Source organism: Styela clava, chromosome 1 (genome assembly GCF_964204865.1).
Source record: "Styela clava chromosome 1, kaStyClav1.hap1.2, whole genome shotgun sequence".
Classification (NCBI taxonomy): domain Eukaryota; kingdom Metazoa; phylum Chordata; class Ascidiacea; order Stolidobranchia; family Styelidae; genus Styela; species Styela clava.
Genome location: NC_135250.1, coordinates 10,161,403 through 10,177,296, shown reverse-complemented (window position 1 = coordinate 10,177,296; position 15,894 = coordinate 10,161,403). Strand labels below are relative to the sequence as shown.

General features: G+C 36.1%; 2 protein-coding genes across 2 annotated transcripts; one reads left to right on the top strand and one right to left on the bottom strand.

Moving 5' to 3' along the window:
- Window positions 1–463: 463 nt before the first annotated feature.
- LOC120342104 (cell cycle checkpoint control protein RAD9A-like) lies at window positions 464–2,451 on the bottom strand. Its single transcript, XM_039410797.2, has one exon. It carries the CDS (start codon window positions 2,367–2,369, stop codon window positions 1,227–1,229), a length of 1,143 nt encoding a protein of 380 aa, XP_039266731.2. The 5' UTR covers window positions 2,370–2,451; the 3' UTR covers window positions 464–1,226.
- Window positions 2,452–13,431: 10,980 nt separating this feature from the next.
- On the top strand, window positions 13,432–15,836 carry LOC120348299 (uncharacterized). Its single transcript, XM_039418418.2, has 4 exons — window positions 13,432–13,822; window positions 14,022–14,162; window positions 14,532–14,710; window positions 14,954–15,836. The coding sequence occupies exons 1-4, from the start codon at window positions 13,738–13,740 to the stop codon at window positions 15,173–15,175; spliced, it is 627 nt and encodes a 208-aa protein (XP_039274352.2). The 5' UTR covers window positions 13,432–13,737; the 3' UTR covers window positions 15,176–15,836.
- Window positions 15,837–15,894: the final 58 nt, after the last annotated feature.

Sequence of the window (15,894 nt, the reverse complement as noted above, 5' to 3'; positions counted from 1 at the left end):
AAATTTCGGGCCTGCAAATCCAGTTAATTAGTCTGGTCTTATACCCATGGGCCCGGGTCAGGCTGGAATTTTTGGGCCCGATCTTATACCTAGTTTGAAGCCAATGTGGAAGTCAAGCCTATTGTCAGGAGAGTGGGTTTCATACCTGGGTTTGAAACACCCCCCAACTTCACATCTTTAGTTAATTTACTACACCCGCACCCCAGAAAAGCTGGAAATAGCACAAAGAACTTTGTTGTAATCCTATTAACAACTTATGGTGTTGTGAAGCTCCGAGAAGACTCTAACCTTTCAAAATTTGAACCTTGAAAAGCCTGACTACACAGTACAGGCCAGACAGAAAGGCAGGGCGTCATCAGGTTTTGCACAATTTTAGTATTAATTCATACTAATGCTATCCTGTGATATGCTGTATATGCATATCATGGATTCATTTTCCACTGGACGCTAAAGTAAACTGAACAACAACATTTTGATATTTTTATTTATAAAATATGTAATAAAATGGCGCAGTGTGTAGAAATGAACAATAAAAATAGCACGTGAAAAAAGAAAGAAACATAGCAGCCAACTGGCTGAGCAATAAACAGGTATAAAAATACAAACATATTCATATTTCCAGGAAGAGGGCTCTCGGATGTAGCTTAGTACTCAGTAATGAAACTGAATTAAATGACAATTTTAGATGTCTACTTTACAGGCGTTTCTGGCGAACAATTTGATGAATTTTCACTAGCCTAATAACCCTTGGGAAACGAACCAGATTTGGGATGAAATCAATCAATTTAAGAGACTATAATATTGGTTTAAATTATGATTAAAGAAAAACAATATTCAAGCCTGTAAAAGTGTGAAAATCCATTAAAAAAGATCTAAGGAAAAAGCATTGCCATAACGATAAATTGATATGTAAAAAATTTTTTCATAGCTAAATATAGGAACTACCAACTACATTACACATTTTAGGCTCGATTAGACCACTTTACTGGGTGATTAAAAAAAACATTTTTTCACTTCTACAAAAATGAAGAAAGGATAGGATTTACATATTTATCCCGGGGGAGAGGAAATGTATATTCTAGGACACTTTGTACTAAAATCATGTTATCTCTAGAATTGTGCCAAATGACCATGGTTTTTTTTGGGGGGTGGGCCACCCTGTAATGTACAGTATGTTCTAATAAACAATTTATATTGTAAGGAAAGCGTCCCAACAAAAAACAACATCATGATTCGTCATCAGAATCCGCTGCTAAAACTGTATTATCCACGGCAGTAACTTGGTTCTTCCCTGAACCTGAGAAAAATATGGCATTAACATGAACTATTGTGTCATCTTTTCCAAGCAAAAATGATTGTTGATGATTGGATATGTTATTAGTGATTTCATGTTCAACTTCTTCGTGATTATTGACCCTTCCATGTGCGCTAATTTTAGAAGCTTTTTTAGACACAGTTTTAGTTGGTTGTATTCTACTTTCATTTGCATTTGTTCGCTCACTCCAGTGATTATTATTCGTTGTTTCTGTTAGAACTGAAGTCGATGGCTGCTGGCTTTCTAAATCACCAGATATTGTTGCTAAAACAAAATTTGCCGTAAAAATTTCCTCTTGTGATAATTCCAAAACAAATGGTTTTCCTCCGTATTCAAAGTTCATTTTACATTCTGAACCACAGGATTCCGCAAATGTCAAGATGGAGCGAATATCTTTTAGACAGAATGATACGCATGAATCGATACCGATTTGAAAATAACTAAATTCTTTAGGACTTAAGTTCATTTCCGTCGACATAATTTTTCCAACCTCGTCCTCATCTGCAAAGCTTGACAATGAAACTTTGCATGGTGTTACAGATAACGTAATTTCATCTAACGAGGTAGGAAAATTAGCAAAAACATCTTGTAACAACTTAGAAGACGCAGTGAGTTTATTAGGAGACAAATCCTTTGTATAAACAGCTTTTAAGCTTTCACATTCTTCAAAATTTAGCTGATAAGTTTTGACAACTGCATGCTTACAGTTCAAAGTAAATATTAACTGACTTAAATTATCAGATAATTTTATCTCACAAGTTTCAACAGAGCGTTCAATAAACGCTATTGAACGGAACACTTGCAGAAATGTTTTAACTGATATTTTGCAGCGAAGAAACTGATTTTCTTCTTCGTCTTCTATAACTGGTTCAAATTCTTCAAAAAAGACACTCGGAAAGACAAAAGATGCAAATGTTGACCTTGAAGCATTTAACGTTTTAAGCTGGACATCTATCTCCGTGCAGTCGAAGTAAATCTCACTCCCAAGACGAGATAAACAGTGTATTGATCTCGCGAAACACTTCACATGATTTGCAGGAATAAGATACTTCATTTTTGCTGATTAATCTGCAACATTTAAAAGCAGGTGACAACTTATATGAAGCCTGCAATAAATAATTAATTCTGGTAAGACAGACATGACCGTAGCGTGAAGGGACGACGAAGTACCGGTACACAAGTAACTTTGTAACAATTATTGCCTAGCTCAGGAGTTTGCAAATCCAGAAATCTGTTTCATTACTGCATTATGCTGTTACCGGTATGTTTATATGCTTGTGATTGTGCTAAAGTAAAAGTATCAAACACAGGGTCTAGATATAGACAGTGCTGTAGTGCAGACAAACGAGGTAGGCCAGCTGAAACATGATCTTATACATTTGCAGATTTCAGGATTTAGGCTATATCCAGATATCACCGTAAAAGCGCCTAACTTCGGACAAAATTACTATACTTTCGTCAATAACTCGGCCATTTATTGTCCAAACGGTGCCAAAATGGCTCGGTAAAACATTCGTGTGGTAATTTACATTCCCTGCAAATTTCGGTTCAATTGGACTATTTTTACTATTGAAATAATCGATATTTCTTGCCATCTGACCGTTATCCTTCACTGCCCTAACTTCGGACAGTCATTTTCTTCACTGCGTAACCGCGACGCACAGAGAGAAGGAGGCTTCCGATGCGGATGACGTAATCACGTCGTTGCGTGAAGATAAGACGCTCGTTCGTCGTCGTAACGTAACATTGACGTCACGACGAAAATTCATTATTTGAAACTTCCGTCGTCCTATGTTTACATCTTTCGTTCGTTATTTTCCATATTTCAGATGAGTATAATAACACGTTAGTCATTTTAATCAGGAAATGATACGTAAATATATCTGATGCAAACCGTTTCAATCCACAATAAAGTATTTTAACGGGCTTCTATCGAAGTTATTGAAGTATTAATTATTCCCGACGGATAGCTTTTTTTATTCTGCGCGGTTATCTTTATAAATGATAATTTATATCAAACACGCGGTAAATCCGATTGTAAAGTTTAATTTAAAATTCAATTTAATCTTGTAAACATGTAGGTCCCGTTTATTTGTTGGAGATTAAATTTATTTTTAATTTCGAGTGAATAAAATTCACCCAGGCCGTATTCAATAACTGTCATTTCGACTACTAATCATAAAATAATGGTTAAGTCAGTGCACTGTGCCATATGGACGTTGGAATTATCATAGTTTTATATATTCGATTCTTAACGTTATCGATTAAGTGTGACATGTATTTTCATTAATGTAATTTTGGCATATATTCATACATGACCGAACAAAATACAAAAATATTACATTGGAACGCCGTCTTTATCTTAACGGAAATTGTCATATTGGCTCCGTTGTGTCTGGCGTCAAAATTCATTTCCGCGACGAAGTGTGACGTCGTGTCGGAAGTGAGCGAAAAATAATCTACGTGAGGTTGACGTAATTTTTGACGCTGCGTGAAATCTTAATATTCTTACGGAATTTATAATTCAGAATTTTAGGTTTTATTTAAATCTCGTACGACATCTTGCGATCACTCAAATAAATTATATACATTGTTGTCGCCCTCTACCGAATGATGGTATTTTGACGATGATAGCTTGAGTAGGAGCGACGCTCTGCGCCGTTGAATGCCGGGCAGTCAATTTTCGGCAAAATTTCCGTTTTTTTACCAAAAAAATAATTATGCAACATTAAAAAAGATGAGAATAGATGTAGATATAACAGCGCAACCTATAATAATTAAAATTAGCAATATACGGCGCGTTTTAGCCAAGATATGGCCGTTCAAAAATTTTGTCCGAAGTTAGGAACTGTCCGAAGTTAGGCGCTTTTACGGCATCTCATTATTACAGTATTAACACTTCTTAGGTTATCCTATGTACCAGTACTATAATCTAGATTCTAGTCTAGTGGAGATAAACTCATGCTCATGAACTCAAATATTCACTGATTATTTATTTTTATTTATTTTTCGAAGTGCCTAAGTATGTGCCTAGCATATGTGGTGACCAAGCGCGTGCGACTGCCATTAATACTGCGTTTTGCATATTGCTATTGAGTTTGCCCGTTGCAATTTGCGTTTTTAACATTTAATTTGACCATTTTTAACTAATTAATTATGTTTTTTAAAAGGTATTACGCCCTTTTTATTTTTTTTTCAAAGTGCCTAAATAAGTGCCTAAAAAAGTGCCTAATTTGCAAGTGCCTACTTTTAGTCCGTCCCCTGATTACTAGAATTGATGGCTACGCAACCCTTGACCCCAGAAATTTCCTTCGATACTGCATGATTAATTTATGTGTCGTGATACAATGAGCATGCTCATTTGGTTGATAGTAGTAGCCTGGTAGTAATCTGTGGGGTATTCGCTATCTAGATTGTACAAACCAAAGTTCACTTTGGTACAAACTAGGCCGCGAGACGAGGCCGTTCATCTTTCAGTTTCGTAGCGCACATAAGGGGACTACTTGGAAATAATTTTGATATGTTCCAATATAAGATGGTAAGAATGTAAATGATACCAAGAACACGTCTTTTTTAAAACTGGAAAACATGTGGATTATACTCTTCCTCTCAACAATGATTCACTAAAGAAACATGTTCTGAGGGCAAATTACCAGGCAGGAATTCATCACTGTTGTCTACTCTAGATAGAGAGGTCGGGAATCCATGGCTCGCGAGCCATTTATGGGTTTTTTTTTTGTGACGACATATGGCTCCCAGAAAAATATAGTATTCTAAAGCTAAGCTTACTTTTGTTACGAGATTTCAAACTATTTATAGCCAAATTTGGCAGAAAATTTGCTAATACGTTCGAGAACGCGCGCCCAGCGCATGTCTATGTCATCTAAGAGAATTACCAGACTGGCATTGTGACGAAATTAAGGGATTTTGGAATATAGTTTGTGACCCGTCGGGTCGGGCCTCAAATATTAATCATTACGTTCGAGCTGGGTCGGGTCGAGCCTGAAATGCCAATCATTACGTTCGGGTCGGGCCTGAAATGTCAATCATTACGTTCAGGTCGGGTCGGGCTTCTCTATCGCTGACTTTTTTTTAAATAAATATATGTTTATAAAAAAAAACTATGTGTGGATACTAAACAAAAGAATAGCCTACTTGTTATAAAAAAAAATAGTTTAAATAAAACAGAGAAGACGCTGTAATGGACTTTTCCCCGACCTTTAAATTCCAAAAATATTCCTTCTATACTTTACCATACCCGGCTCAGGTCGGGTCGGGCCTGCATATCCAGTTAATTAGGCGGGTTCCGATCGGGCCTGCGAATTCAATACCCACGGGGCCGGTTCGGGTCGGGCTGGAATTTTGGGGTCCGATCTTACCTCTAATTCATATTCTGTATATTTGAAAATTTCGTGATTCTCTACTTTGTAATTCAGTTTTTGATAAATAAAAATATAGGACATCCCCCGAAAATAAGCCCTAGTGTTATTTTTCGGAAGAAAATTGAAATAAGACCCAGTCTTATTTTTGGTGAAACACGGTAGTTACAGCCTATTTGTCATATTTAAATCGGACTAGCAAAGCTAGTTTTTTAAATACTAAGGAGATGCCTAAACGAAAGTAGGGTGATGAGTATCGTAGATTTCAACTTCAACGCGGCGACAACATGCAGCATCAGAAGTCACATTAAATATATATATTGACATTGTGTGTGTTGACTTTTGAGTAAAAATTTCGGGCCTGATTAAGTGAAGAAATGCTATATGGCTCGCACGGAAATTCAGTTGAAAGTATGTACCTTTTATGGCTCTCTTGACCAAAAAGGTTTCCAACACATGCTCTAGAATTAAAGCCAATTATCCCCCCACCTGTTGACCATGGATAGGGTTTTGGACACGTCAGTGTACATAACAATCGTTTCAATATTGTGTTGTTGTTGTTGTTTTTGTTGTTGTTGTTATTATTATTCTCTTTCGTCATGATGAAATCGCTTTTTTCTTCGAATACTGAACCAATTGCTTTGAAATTTTCAATGGTTAAAGATTGATTTTTTTTGCCAGAAGGCTATTACTTTTACTTATTTCAAAAATTTCAGTGTATATCAAGAGATTCGTTTTTTATGTGTCAGAATAAAAAAATAGCGATACCTTGTGACGTGTTCAAATATTTGAGCACAGCTCTCTTGTTAATTATTTGGTTTCTGCGAAACTAACTACTTAATCTTCCTCTATGTTTTTGTGCCGGTGGATCCGTATGCATATATTGCAAGGATGCTGTAGCAAGAGTAGAGATAACAATCCTAAGTGATTCAAGAGTCTTGCTGCACACTAACACAAATATATTTCTGTAACGTTTCGTCTGACCAAGGTCAGACTTCTTCAGACATACATAATTCAACTACAACACGAAAAGCAGTTACATGCATATTTAAACAATCATAGTAGAATTATAGGAGTCACGCATGTTAAATAATCAATAAAATCTGTGAATTTCTTGATTAAATAACAGCGGGTGGCCGAAATAAGTGTCATTGATGAGATCTCTCTCTTTGTTTTATATTTAGCAATTGAAGTCCAAATTACACAATGGTGTTTTATTTCTCAGTATTGTATAATGCAGACCAGAAAAGTTGTCTGTGTGTCAAATGTAATATAGTGATATTTTGTCTGTTATTTATTTACGGTCAAACGAAACGTTACATAAATACATTTGTGTTAGTGTGCAGCAGGGCTCTTGAATTGCATAGTTCTTATGCTGTGTTGTTGTAAACCTATGGTTATTGATTTTCCGAGGAGTCCCCAATTTCGCATCAGGATTTTACCCGATTTTCTTGTGTTTTGTGCTCACGGTGTTAATTTGTGACTTCATCGCATAAAATTGAGGCGTTTGATGGCTTCTATAAAATGGTAGAAACTTTTCATGCTGTGTCGTTGTGAACCTATGGGTATTGATTTTCGGGAAATCCCCTAATATCCAATTTTTGCATCAAGATTTTTAAAGCATGTTTTGCAGATAATTTGCTACTTTCGTTATTGGGAATATGCTGTAATGCGTTCAATATGTTCATTTTCATACAAAACTAAATGATTCATATAGTCCCCAGATGTGCGCTACGAAACCCACTTTCTAGGCGTTTTCAGGGCCTCGCCTCACAGCCTAAACATGTGATGCCTATTCGACATCACTGGATGAATTATTCTAGCAGTGGAAGTGCGATGGGATTGTTGGACTACTCGCTGTCGTAGGTTTGTTTGCCATAAGTTCATGCATCTGAAGATGCCCTGGTTTGCCATATGATCGTCTTCATTCAAGTCGTCTTATTGACTTTCTTCTCCCGCGAGATAGAAATGAATATCCTATCCGCATTTTTTGATCGGAAGTGTAGGTTTTATTACAGCCTCGAGCTTGTCCAATATACTTGCGTACTTGGCTTAGCATTCGTATGCTGCCTGTGACTGAAATTTCGTTCTTTATGCAAAATTTTAAAAATCCCTTCATGTCATGAAAAAAAAATTCCACAAATAACGAAGTCTTTACTATGACATCGTAATGAATTTCACGTGACCCTGTTTGGCATCTAACACAAAATGTCAATAAAAACCGGAGACTGTTATTTGACTACAGTGATTCTTAAACTGGGGGCGCGAGAGGTCACAAAATGAAATCGGAAATTTCCATGCAACGGCTCCTAAAAACGGTCTCCGCATTGTGTTAAAAATGCCGGCTTTTTCACATTAAAAAGAAATTTTTCTGTCTCGTAATATTCAATCTATGACAACTACAAGAATTAAAAATGTCTCTCTATTTTATTTCATTTGGGTTCAAGGTTAACTTGCGGTGGCGGCGAGGACAAAAAACTGTACCACGCCAATTTGCGGACATAATAATGTGATAATGATAATAATCAATCAATCAGTAATAGTCGATTGCTCGATTATATTTAGTTTTGATATATATTGCGCTCATGCGAATTCGTCATCGTCGTTAGAAAGATCTGGTGTAAAATCCCAGAAAGTATATTTAATTTAGTACAATGAAAAGACATGTGAAGGTTGATTAGTAAATCAAAAATATATATTTATCTCCCTGAAATTCCAAGATACGGCCCTAGGGTCAGTCGTTGAGATTACGCCACTCGTTAGAAGAGCCGACTTTTTCAACGGATATGTAATGGATTTTGTGAAGGTTGTATAAAATATTAGATCCATTACCGATATACATATTTAAAATGGTTGCTTTATTTATTTAATTGTAAATAATTAAATTGCGATTGCTTTGATAAAATAAAAGCACCCCTACCCCAAAATACCACGGCAATCCGCGGACATAAAACGTGTTGTAAACTGCAGATTGCATTTTGTTTTGATTCATATTCTTGCAAATTAGACAAATATGAGCTTTTGTCCAACTCTTACTCCGCGCCGTTGCAATGCTGCCACTCGATTAATTTTCAGATATCATTGTTAGAGAAATTCCCAAGTTTGTGATAAAATCCCAAGGAAATTATTTTATTTCAAGTCGGTTGTTTTAAGAACATAACAGGTGCGCCGCGGGCACAAGCGATTTATGAGATTTGCAACGTTTAAGAAAGTGTTTTTAATCTGTCGCGGCTGACGAAAACAATCCGATATATAAACAAAATGCAATCGTAAACGTCATGCTACTATATTTTCAGCAGTCAAGGTCGGGGAATCGTCCACATGCATAATACCTTTTAGAAAAAGAACTTCTTTTCTTCTTGCTAAAAATGTACATAAATTCATTTACACTTCTCTATTTTGTAAACTGTATTTTTGATTCTGGTGGTTGTCCAAAGGTATTGGTAGTGAATTTTGGAGGCGTTAGGCAAGCCAAGAAGTCTGTTATCATTGTTTGTTTTTAACACACAATAGATAGTTTTTGCATTGCTCAATAGTGATGAAGTAAACATTTGATTGAAATCTTACGTGTCTTAACTGAACGTTCAAGCAGAAAATAGATACGTACGTACGCATACGTTTGTTTCGTGCTTAGTTTCACGTGAAAGCTAGTTCAACTTTACCAGGTAGGCTACTGCAAACTGAGTGGAAAACGGAGAAGGTCTGATGATAACTATTTGAGTATGGCTTTATGCATACGACAGTGAATGGCGAAGAAAAAGTTTAAGAACCACCGGACTAGTAGCTACGAAAAGTTAATGAGCGGCGTCGGGATGTGCAATGAGGATATATATATCAACTCATTGGGATGTGCATCTCTCTTGTAAAATGCGAAAATAAAAGAAATGGCGGGACCTCACCTTTCAAAATACCTATTTTATTTTTTCAAACTCTGGAAAGACTCAATGGCACGAAGTATCGAATAGAGATTGTTCTTAATTAAAACCCGTAATCGTGTTTCTCGGATACCTTCCAAACTACCAATAGCTATTTGGCGTGGCGTTTTGTGGCTTTACGATATGCAGTTCCGTCCTACTGATATCGGAGAAATTCCTCAATCTCTGATGATCTTTCCAGGGTAGAAAATCCATTCATTATGTGACAAGTTACGAATGTATGCATCAACACACATTTTAGAAATTTTACACCGGCTAATTTATTTTATTTATTTAATATCACGAAAAATTTATTAACATTATGGTTGGTTTTGTAACAGCGATGTTGCGCGACCGCTTTGTTTGATTTTGATGTTTGATCCTGAGACCTTTTTTTTTTGAACGAATATTACAATTTTAAAATCAGCAATAAATCATTTAATGTCGCTTAGGCTTGCACGTAATTTACGGAATTACGTAATTATTTTGAGTTACGGAAGGGAAGTTACGAATTCCGTAAAGTCGTAATTATTGCATTGAAACGAGCTTTCTTCAAAGCAGTCAATTTCGTCGATTGCGAAAAATGAAAGCTCAACAAGTAGAAGTTAGAGTTCCGGTATTCGCAGCCGTTTTTCTCTCTCTTGTTACGTAGGTGAAGGAGGGCATGACGCGTTGCCATTCACTAACCTATTATCAACTTCTCTGGCATGGCCAATGTAAATTATTAACGCAGTTAAGGGGGAAGAACTGAGTAGGGCCGTTTGACGCCAACACACCTGGTTTTAACTTCTCCCGTAACTTAACCGTAGATAAGAGATAGAATTGCGTTGAGACCGATTGACGCTAACACACCTGGTTTTAACTTCTCCCGTAACTTAACCGTAGATAAGGGATAGAATTGCGTTAAGACCGTTTGACGCCAACACACCTGGTTTTAACTTCTCCCGTAACTTAACCGTAGATAAGGGATAGAATTGCGTTAAGACCGATTGACGCCAACACACCTGGTTTCAACTTCTCTCGCATCTTATCTAGCATGGCCATGGCCAATGTACATAATAACCGTAGATAGGGGGAAGAATTGTGTTAAGACCGATGGACGCTAACACGCCCGGTTTCAACTTCTTCGGGTGAAATGACTAATGAACGCAGGAGATCAATCTTTCAAACATGGTCTATCAAACATTTGTATCCATTTTACTTTTGTTTATTATTTACTTGTTCCAGTTTTCCGTTACTTATGGTATATATGTTCCGTTTCTATTTCATTTTATTTTATAGTCACGCGTTTAAATAGTGGGAATTCCCCACCAAGTGTGGATTAGCAATGCTTAATCATTCTTTAATGTTAATATCAACACTTGATATATGAACATGGAATATCATACTGTTTTTGGCTGTTTTATTTCATACTTAGGGTATAGACAGGAAAATATCCATAACCTTTCAACACGACGATTTTGTGAAATTTAACGAAGAGCTTTCGCGACGAATTGGAACCAAATAAGCCAAAAGAGCGATTGATCACTCGCGCCAATACCTCGCCGTGATAATTAATGTCGCGCTTATCAAATAGCAATATGACGACAAAAGAGAGATTGCGTAATGAACCAACGCAACTTCGTCTTCTCGGCATCGGTAAAGCGATTGAGACGGCAGAGAAACAGCAAGACGACGGATTCCTCGCGGACCACAAAAAAATTTAACTGCTATCATACATAATCAAATATGAGCCAGTATGACGACAAAAGAGAGATTGCGTAATGAACCAACGCAACTTCGTCTTCTCGGCATCGGTAAAGCGATTGAGACGGCAGAGAAACAGCAAAACGACGGATTCCTCGCGGACCGCAAAAAAATTTAACTGCTATCATACATAATCAAATATGAGCCAGTGTGTTTATTCTGTGCGAGATCCATTTTCTATTACAAAATCTTGATGTTCTGTTAACGGTTTTATCGTTATATATCAGTCCGGACTTGGCCTTGCGCATGATGTTTTTCACAATTCCTCTCAATATTTCGGCCATGTATGATTAACTGTCTTACCAAATGCGGCAACTTATTTTGATTTATCGTCTACTTGAATACCACCGGCACTCGACCAAACTTGTGTCAATCTTGGCCGATAGGATCGCCGACTTGAGTTAGCAAATTAATGTCGTGAGTGTAAAATAAATGTCACAAAATGCATTGTTTTGCGATATAACTTTTGTATTTTCGGAGAAGGCATATCATATAAGTTCGATATTTAAAATATACTCAAATAAATAATATTTAATCTAAATTTATCGCAAATAATGTTTTAAACATTCAGTCCGCGAAATGATTAAATGTAAAATGAAGCATGGTAATCGGAATATCGTCAATAAGTCGACATCAATAATTATTATTATAAAATGCTAACAAGGCAGTAATGTCGAATAATGCAGAAGACGCTGCAAAAACAAGTCTTCGTCGCGAGGAAATCGCAAGTATAATCAAATGAGTGAATACGCTCGTCGTTGGTTAATAAATTAGAAACCCTTAATTTTTATTCAGTACTAAGGTGGTTTTAAAAAACTATCGTTTCCATAAATAACCGTATACCAGTGTCGGTAATGATAAAATAAAATTGATCGCATAAAAATGGGACGGTTAATTTGCGAAGGTGATAAAGGAAATCAAAGCTAACACAAAAGATAAAAATCAGAATAAAATTAATTTGAATTCACTCCTTGATATTTGTCTTTAACATCTGCCGATGGCGTGTTGTACTGCCAAGAATATGAAAACCCAACTTCAATGTCCCATTCGGAAAAGAAGTGGATTCAATTGGTTGTTATGATAGGTTTAAATGCGTGGAAAAATATCACAATTACGGGGTCATTACGTAATTGATTTTGCCGTAATTACGGAATTGATTTTTGTCAATTACCTGCAAGCCTAATGTCGCTTTTTCAACTTAGTCTGGCCGCGAAATCGTATATTTGACCGTGATCTGATATGTGGCTTTATTTGATTCGAGTTATGTTTTCCAAGCCAGACTGTGCATGCAGACATCAAATTGAATAGTCGGTTATCGGGTTATAAGAAGTCCCAACGGTCAAAAATACCTCCGAAAATTCCCAATAAGGTATATTCTACTCGATGGTATCATATCGGGGAAATTATTGCCATTTGATCAGCCAGTTTTGAACCGTTGAAACAATAACTTCGAAAGGATGTCGCGACTCGTGAATTTTCAAGGCGTTGACAGTGTCACGCTAAAACTTGAATATTTGATGCTGACCTATACTGTTCCCATTGGTCTTTATCACACACCAAAAAAAATTTTGCATTCTTCAAAAATTCCGTCTGACTAGTAAACAGGAAACGTATTTTGCATTTAAAAAAATGTTTTTGTAGATCATTTTTTCACAATATGGGCACACGATAAAATGCAAGACCGTCCCCAACTAGGTGTAGGTCTTCCTCTCAGTGCTTCGCTAATGATGTACGCAATTTAACTGCCTTTACCTGGGTATATAAGCTTCGCAATCTAATCAAAATAGCTTTCGTTTGTTGACTTCGAATCACGCTTTGACTTTGTGTCACGCTAAAACTTGAATATTTGATGCTGACCTATACTGTTCCCATTGGCATATGGTCTTTATCACACTCCAAAAAAAATTTTGCATTCTTCAAAAAATTCTGTTTGACTAGAAAACAGGAAACGTATTTTGCATTTGAAAAAATGTTTTTGTAGATCATTTTTTCACAATATGGGCACACGATAAAATGCAAGACCGTTCCCAACTAGGTGTAGGTCTTCCTCTCAGTGCTCCGCTAATGATGTACACAATTTAACTGCCTTTAGCTGAGTATATAAGCTTCGCAATCTAATCAAAATAGCTTTCGTTTGTTGACTTTGAATTCGTTCGCTTACCTAGATTTCTAACTATAAACTAAAAGTTTATTTCGTGTTGAGACATGCTCAACATCTTATGATGTCATGATTATCCCATGTCGGACAGAAAAGATCAGAAGAAAGTGTTTTCACCATAATAGTAAAAAAACGTCTCTAAAGCTTCACCTACCTCTTGGCACTCGGGTTACAACGTTTATCCTTCCTATCTTGTATTCAGATTGTGATTTCTAACTGAACAAAATGAATATTCTGTTGGTTTTGGGATTTCTATCGTGCCTGGCTATTTATGAAACTTCAGCAAAATGTTGTGGACATGGCAAATTGGGTTAGTATTCATATGTATATATATATGTATATAATTTCGTTTGGAAATAGTATGATCAAAAGTTCTTAACCATTTAGTGTAGAATCGAATTTTTAAATAATCTGCATAGAATGTGCAGTATATATATACATTCAGCTTTAACTTAACTTAAATTCCGTTGAACTTTTTATGATATTGTAAACATATTTACATAATACAGGATATTGCAACGACTGTAGTAAGGTTGGTGCTATCAATCATCGAAAATGTTGTGGCACCGGGAGTGGACATGGGCATGGCTGCAATGTATTCTGCTGTGCATGCTCCTGCAGAAAAGGCCATGCTACCTTTGTCAAACTTTGTAAGTAGTAAACTGTATGTAATTTTTAAGTTATTTTTTCAGAGTAGAATATTTTGATGAATGTTGTTAGCGCTCTAGATGGCTAATAAGGTTTCTTCAATTTTATATTCATACCTTGCTTTATCGACATTTGCAGGCATTTCATGTGATGATGTTTTCATTGCGATATCGACGTGAAAATTATGAAAGATTCGCAATACGGGCTACATGTGAATGAAGCCTTGCATGTAAAGCCTTGGGTTGGTTTGGCACCAATCACGAAAAATCATTGAGCTAGGAAACCAACGCTTATGCTTCGCCCCATTAGAATAACGAGAAATTCGTATCCACTAATACTACTGCTTATACTGTGTTTGTGTTTCTTTTTAGCCGGATGGTGGTTGAGTGCCAAGTACCGATGCACTACCAAAACCGCTGAAGGCGACGAAGACAAGATTCATATTGAAGAGATGAAAGATACTTGGGAGACTTTTAACAGCATCGATGATGATGGGGACATGGTCATTAACCCTGGCGAGTTTTTGAAAGCCATCAAGAATCGTCTGTCGGTGAGTGTGTAAACCATAATCGGGAATTTTGTTGTATGACGAATAGATTCGGCATTTTTGTTGCCGTCAGTAAGTTTTGCGCATTGAGTGTGCGAGATTACATTACTTATCAAATTACTAGATTGGTTAGTTTCATTGTTTATGAATCCATACTTATATATATATATATATATATACACTAATCTAGGCTTAAATTGGTATATTTAACTTAAACTGTCTAACTCTCTGATACCAAAAATACAGCACAACGAAGCCCATCTCTTGGCCTCCGATCTTCTGAAATCCAATGATAAAGGTGAAATTCTGTCTTTTATCGATGCGATCAACGACGAAGAATTGATGGAAGATGCTGATGAAGATGTCGAAAACAATCTCGGCTCGATTATTGCTCGAGAGTTCAATATGATGGATGACAACGGAGATGGCTTGATTCAGGCTGCTGAATTCGACCACGATTTGGAATAAATAAATTATGGATATGTAGAAGAACTAATGAAGACAATCAGTACCTGTAAAACTGTAAAATTTTATTGAATATCAAGTTTTTAAATAGAGATGTTTAAACTCGTAAATTTTAATATCGTTTCGATTAACAGATCTGCTTGCCCCATGATAAACTGTTATCTATCGTATATATTAGACTTACCGCAGTTCTTCATATTTACTTTTTTTAAAACATTATGCTTTTCATTATGTATTGAATACGGAATAATGTACTTTCCGATAAAATATACATGGTGGCCTGAAATGAACCTAACTCATACATTACTTTTACAAAAATGAAAAAAATATATATATTGACCCTTGACCCGTTTGTGTATGATTATACCCATCGTTTCAGTAATCTAGGACTCTTTGAACAAAAGTTATGTTTTTCTAAAATATGTTCCAAATAACCTGGATTTTGATTCTGGGGTCCTGTGAATGAGTTACAACAAATGGTATCTATGCTTGTCCGTATTTATTAGATGCTAATTTTCATTTAATTTACCCAAAAAAGGAATTTTATTATTCAAGAATAACCTTCTGTTCAAGTATTTTATGCTTTGAATTTAATTTCTATTTTAATGATCTATTTTAATGATGATTAATTAATGATAAAAATATGAATTCGCATAACCCATAATATCCGCTTTATTTCTGACACACGTAGAGTGGGGGAGAACCTAATACAGGTGGAAAGG